The sequence below is a fragment of the Otolemur garnettii genome, unplaced genomic scaffold (genome assembly GCF_000181295.1).
Source record: "Otolemur garnettii isolate 467f Iridium unplaced genomic scaffold, OtoGar3 scaffold00055, whole genome shotgun sequence".
NCBI lineage: Eukaryota > Metazoa > Chordata > Mammalia > Primates > Galagidae > Otolemur > Otolemur garnettii.
The window spans coordinates 6,323,028-6,329,619 of NW_003852450.1; the positions used below are offsets into that span (position 1 = coordinate 6,323,028).

At 46.3% G+C, this 6,592-nt stretch overlaps 1 protein-coding gene across 1 annotated transcript in view; it reads left to right on the forward strand.

Annotated features, from left to right (window-relative positions):
* The first annotated feature begins 4,224 nt into the window (after positions 1-4,224).
* Positions 4,225-6,592, forward strand: part of KLHL12 (kelch like family member 12) — a 41,580-nt gene continuing 39,212 nt past the window's right edge. Inside the window, exon 1 of the mRNA XM_012806608.2 lies at positions 4,225-4,352. Within this exon, the coding sequence (XP_012662062.1) occupies positions 4,284-4,352 (69 nt within the window). The 5' untranslated portion in view covers positions 4,225-4,283. The remainder of the gene's footprint in view (positions 4,353-6,592) is intronic.

The window sequence follows — 6,592 nt, forward strand, 5'->3', positions numbered from 1 at the left end:
ACAACAACCTCAAACTCTCAAGCTCAAGCAACTCTCTTGCTTCAGCCTCCAAGTAGCTGGGACTACAGGTACCCACTACAATGCCCAGCTATTTTTTGTTGTTGTTGTTATTGTTGTCGTTGTTTAGCAGGCCCTGACCAGGTTCAAACCCGCCAGCCCCAGTGTATGCGGCTGGCGCCCTGGCCATTGAGCTATGGGCACCAAGTCTTTTGGCCTTTCTTTAATCATAGTTCATCCATGCTTTTGTCATTTCCTTGTTCCATAGTGCCTAGCACAGAACAGGTTTGAGGACCCACTAGGTTTTTTCAGCTGCTATGGATCTGCTTATCTAGAAAACAGATGGGAGATAGATCAGGTGTGATCTCTAGGTTTCCTTTCCCTACAGATCTATACTAGTGCTTGCAAATTCAGATGCCTCCAATGGACTAATAATTTTTCTGATAATGATAGAATTAGAACCAGTAACTGAATCCAGATTATTCTCACTTAAATCCAATGTTCTAAAGTTTCAGATCATTAAAAAATTCCTTTTACTGGCTCGGCGCTCATAGCACAGTGGTTACAGTGATGGCCACATACACCACGGCTGGTGGGTTTGAACCTGGCCCGGGACAGCTAAACAACAAATGACAACTGGAACAAAAAATAGCCAGGCATTGGGGCGGGGGCCTGTAGTCCCAGCTACTTCGGAGGCTGAGGCAAGAGAATCGCTTAAGCCCAAGAGTTTGAGGTTGCTGTGAGCTGTGATGCCACAGCACTCTATCAAGGGCGACATAATGAGACTCTATCTCAAAAGAAAAAAAAAATTCCTTTTGCTTCTGTTTCCAGTATCTTTTGACTTAACTCCTAACTAGTAGCAAGTTAACTCTATTACCTTACTCTATCTGCACACTTCCAGTCCATTCAGTTACTTCCTAAATATGTGAGGGAACACCACTAAACTCAAATTAGTACAAATGAATACCCTGTGTGTTAGTCTGGCCCTCAGGGAAGCGTGTGCTAAGATGAAAAATAAATGTACAAAGACTTTATTAGAGGAAATGCTTGTATGTAAGGGAAAACAGGAAGGGCCCAGACAGAGCTGGGAAAGCCATTACCAGACGTCCTCAAACTGCGGCCTGCAGGCCATATGCGGCCTGCCGAGGACATTTATCCGGCCTGCCAGGTGTTTTTGCTGCCACTGCCTGTCCTGCTTAGCAGCCTACTCGTCCCGGGGCCCACAGTCCGGCCCTCCAGCAGTCTGAGGGACAGTGAACTGGCCTCCTATTTAAAAAGTTTGAGGACCCCTGTGACCTTGAAGCAAATCTGATCCCATGAAGGAATAATAATTAAGACAGGATAACAAAAAGCATCTTGGCTGCTTTACAATCCAAGGGAGGTTCAGCAAAGCCCTTTGAGCGAAGAAGTCTAGTCTCCACTTGTGTATCAGCTGTCCCCAGTTAGAGGCAGGCGCTACCCCTTGGCAGTGTGACTTTGGACTGGGTGCAAATTCAGCAAATGACCTCAGTGGCTCCTGGGGCTTTGCTTGGATTACACTCAGTAATGGAGAAATGTGTTGTCATGTCTGCCACATTCTGGCAATGCAAAAAATGCAATGTTATTTTGCCTGGCTGGTTTACTAGACTTCCAAGGCAAATTCCCAGGTTTTTTTTTTTTTTCACTTCAATAGCTATAAACGCCCAGCATCACCCCAGGTGTCCAAACCATGAAGGCAGGATGACGCACAGAGCCTGACCAATTAATTCACCACCTTATCTAGACCCAACCTTCCAGAACAGGCTTAAGGATAAGCATCAGCTGTTAAAGAGTATTGGGTCAGATATCTAAATGACTAGAAATGTTCTTATATGGCAAGGATAGTGTCCACACGACTTAAAAACTCAGTACATGGGCGGCGCCCATGACTTAGTCGGCAAGAGCACTGGCCACATATACCTAGGGTGGCAAGTTCGAGCCCAGCCCAGGTCTGCTAAGCAACAATGACAACTGCAACCCAAAAAAAGCCTGGCGTTGTGGTGGGCGCCTGTGGTCCCAGCTACTTGGGAGGCTGAGGCAAGAGAATTGCTTAAGCCCAAGAATTTGAGGTTGCTGTGAGCTATGATGCCACAGCACTCTACCCAAGGTGACAGCTTGAGACTCTGTCTCAAAAAGAAAAAAAAAACTCAATACATGCTAGCTAATGCTATATCCCTAGAGAAAAGTCGGAAGCCTGAAGTTGGCCACCCAAGAGGCTGTCACAAACTGGTCAACAAATGGAGGTGGTCAACATAAGGAACCAGGCCTACTGTACTGATATGAACAACAGTCTATGAAAATTAGGTCAACTAGGCTCGGTGCCTATAGCTCAACCGGCTAAGGCGCCAGCCACGTACACCTAAGGTGGAGGGTTCGAATCCCCAGCCTGGACCCGCCAAAACAACAATGACGGCTGCAACCAAAAAAAATAGCCGGGCATTGTGGCGGGCGCCTGTAGTCCCAGCTACTTGGGAGGCTGAGGCAGGAAACTCGCTTGAGCCCAGGAGCTGGAGGTTGCTGTGAGCTGTAATGCCACGGCACTCTACCCAGGGGGACAGCTTGAGGCTCTGTCTCAAAAAAAAAAGAAAATTAGGTCAACTTAAGGAGGTGGTCAATGTAGGGAGGTGGTCAACTATCTACTGTAGTTCTTCATGTTGACTTTTTCTCCATCTTTTATTCTCTGAAAAAAGAGTAAGCATATTCTAACAAAGCCTCCTTTATTAAATTCCCTCTCAAATTTGGAAAAAACCTTTACTATAGCAGACATGAATTAGGCAATATCACTGAAGTGCTCCTTTACATCCAGAAAATAAGGAATTATTGGGTGGTGCCTGTGGCTCAAAGGGGTAGGGCGCCAGCCCCATATACTGGAGTGGTAGGTTCAAACCCAGCCCTGGCCAAAAACTGCAAAAAAAAAAAAAAAAAAAAATCTAGGCATTGTGGGTGAGACCTCCTCTCTTAAAAAAAATAGCCAAGCCAGCGCCGTTAGTCTCAGCTACTTGGGAGGCTGAGGCATGAGACTCGCCTGAGCCCAAGAATTTGAGGTTGCTGTGAGCTATGATGCCAAGGCACTCTACAAGGTTTTTGAGACCCTGGTTCAAAAAAAAAATTGTTGTGACGGGTGCCTGTGGTTCCAGCTACTCAGGAGGCTAAGGCAAGAGAATCGCCTAAGCCCAGGAGTGGAGGCTGCTGTGAGCTGTGATGCCACAGCACTCTACCCAAGGTGACAAAGTGAGACTCTGTCTCTTAAAAAAAACAAATTGCACGTATTTTTTAATTCACATGATGTCAAATTGAAAAAACAGAAGTTATAGACAGGAAAAACACTTCCTTCCTGCCCTGTCTTACAATCAGCCAGTTCCTCTCCCCTAAGAAACCACTGTTAACTTTATTTTGTATATTTCCAAATACATGTATGCATACAAAAACAAATATGAATATTCCTATCTTCTGCCTTTTTACACAAATAGCAGGCTATACACTGTTCACAGAGGCATGGTACAGGATTGTAGCCACATACTACACTTTATTGAATCATTCTCCTACTAATGGAGATTTAAGGTTGTTTTCAATCTAATCTACAAACAATGCTGCAGTAAACAACCTTGTACGTTATCATTTTACATATGGATAAGTATATGTGAAGGACAGATTTATTTAAAAATCAAAGGGATATAAATTCACAATTTTGATAAAGATTTCTGAAATGCCCTCGACAGAATTTAAACCAATCCTGCACTCCCTCCACAATGTGTGTGCATCAGCGACTAGAGATCAGGAAGATACCATATGGGAGATGGAAACGCTATGTGAAATAAGAATGCTGTCCTCTTGGCTGTGATTTTTATTATGTAAGAAGCAAATGCCCATAGAGGAAAACAGTATAACTAAACACAGTTAGTTTGAACATTCACATAGGCCAAACCAATGAACCTCTTTTCCTTCTTGGCCACTAAGTGTGCCAAAATCAGAGGCAAAATCCCTCACAGAATCCTCAGCAACCCATGACCTAGTGAAAAATTAGAAGAAAACAGCGGCGATAAGGACTTCGGGACTTCTCCAAGAAGGAAGGTTCTTTGCAATTTCCCTCACAGTGTCCAACTTCTAGAGGCCACAGTTTCCTTCCACTTAATTGTTCCAGTGAAAGAAACAAAATCACCTCAGTGGTGATGATGGGCCCCATTATGATGCAGAGAACGCTGCAGTCTGTGGATTCCGGGGCTCAGAGTCTCACCACAGCGTTGATTGCCCGAAGGTCACTCTGGACAATGGACTTGAAGAGACTGGAAGCTTCTGTGGGTTTTCTCCATGCCAGAGGCTTCCTCAATACCTCGCGGGTAAAATATACTTTCTGCAATCATATCCTTAGCATATTAAGCCTTGGAACCCTCTCTGCCCTGCCTCGGGTGAAGCTCAGTCTCAGCCAGTCACCGAGCTGGAGAACTGTACACTTCCCCCCGCGACCCCGGCGGACCCCACTCTACCCCACCTTTTTCTTTGCGGATTCCCACCAGCGTGGGGAGGCCAGGCGCCCGGGCACACGTGGGTCACGTGAGCGCGTCTCCTCACGTGACGCAGACCCTGAGTAGGGAGCGGGGCGGTACTGGAGCTGCATTGCGTAATCACGTCGCGCGGCCGCGGGGACTAGAATACCGAGGACCACGGGGACGGCTCCAGAGCCTCCGGGTCGGGGCGGCGGCGGCGCTTCGGCTCCTCCTGAGCCGCCTGCTGGCCCCGCGCCCCACCCCATCCCCACGGGCTGGGGACGGGCCGGCGCGGCTGGCTGGGCCTGGGAACTGAGGTGAGTAGCGCGGAGGTGGTGGCAGTCAGTCCTTTGCTTCCCACCCTTCAGCCCTGGTTATAGCCCTTCCCCCATCCTTCGTCTCCCTCCGAGGCGTTGTGGGGGAGAAACCTGGGAGAGGAGAAAGGCTGGGGGGCATCTGCTTTGAGCGTCCTCTCGTCTCCCCCTGAACGGCGCGCCTCTGACGCCTCCACCTGGCCGTGCCCGCTGGCGCTGTCAAGGGAGAAGGACCTCGTTTCCTTCTCTAGAATTTAGTCTTACCAAATTTGATACCTCTCCCCAGCTCCGAATCTCCTGTGGTGGAAAACGTCTTTTTAGATGATAGCAGAAGTTCTAGAATAAATCACTTCCGAAAGGTGAGAGTGAAGGATGTGTTGAAACTTTGGGGAGGTAGGAATCCATCCTCCAGAAGAAAGACCATTTTGCATTAGGATTCCTGTCAGTTTTGATAGGCTAACCCTGTGGTAACCCTCCGGGTATCTTCACAGTGAACGGATTTTTGTTCAGATCGTTCTTACATCCCTATGAGTTGAAATTAACCTAAGGGAAAACATTTTGAAAAACATCACGTACTTTGATGAAAAACCACCTTTTCTGTAAAATGCATCTTGCAGAGTTATTAGAGGAAATATCTAGAGTGCTCATAGAATAATACGCTAATTGTAAACGGAAGTAGACGAGAAAGTAGGATCTTGTTTTTCCTGTTAAAAAATTGAGTTGGAGGGTGGTGCCTGTGGCTCAAGGAGTAGGGCACTGGCCCCATATGCCAGAGGTGGTGGGTTCAAACCCAGCCTGGCCAAAAACTGCAGAAAAAATAAAAAATTGAGTTGGGGCTCAGCGACTGTAGCTCAGTGGTTAGGACACCAGCCACATGCACGGGGCTGGTGGGTTCAGCCCCTGCCTGCTAAATAACAATGACAACAACAAAAAATAGCCAGGCGTTGTGGCAGGGGCCTGTAGTCTCATCTACTTGGGAGACTGAAGCAAGAGAATAGCTTAAGCCCAAGAGTCTGAGGTTGCTGTGAGCTGTGATGTGATGGCACTCTACCCAGGGTGACATAGTGAGACAATGTCAAGTCCAGCCTGGGTATCACAGCAAGGTCCTGTCTCTCTTTAAAAAAAGGGGTTGTTTGATTTTTTTATTCTCTTGGATCATTTTAAAACTTTTGGATTCCAAATAAGATACACTGTCCATGCCACTCCCATTTCATTCCCCAGAAATTGTTTTTGATATATTTGGAAGTTGTCATATGTAATTCTTTTTTTTTTTTAGAGACAGTCTCATTTTGTCACCCTCGGTAGAGTGCTGTGGCATCACAGCTCACAGCAACCTCCAGCTCTTGGGCTTGGACTATTCTCTTGCCTCAGCCTCCCAAGTAGCTGGGACTGTAGGCGCCTGCCACAATGCCTGGCTTTTTGTTGCAGTTTGGCTGGGGCTGAGTTTGAACCCACCACCCTCGGTATATGGGGCCGGCACCCTACTCACTGAGCCACAGGTGCTGCCCATACGTAATTATCTGTATACTGCTTTAGAAGAGTATTTATGTTCACTGATTCATCTTTCTTGCTTTAAGTTGAATATACAATTTATCTTAAATTAGTAAGCATTCATTGTATACTTCTGTACAAAAAGTATATGAAAGTATTCTCATCCTCTAAATACTTATCTACTTATGAATATTAAGTAATATCATACCTTTTTATCATTTGAGACAACCTTATGAAGGACAGGACATGTATAGTTGTTTTGTTTGGGTTTGGGGTTTTTTTTTTTTT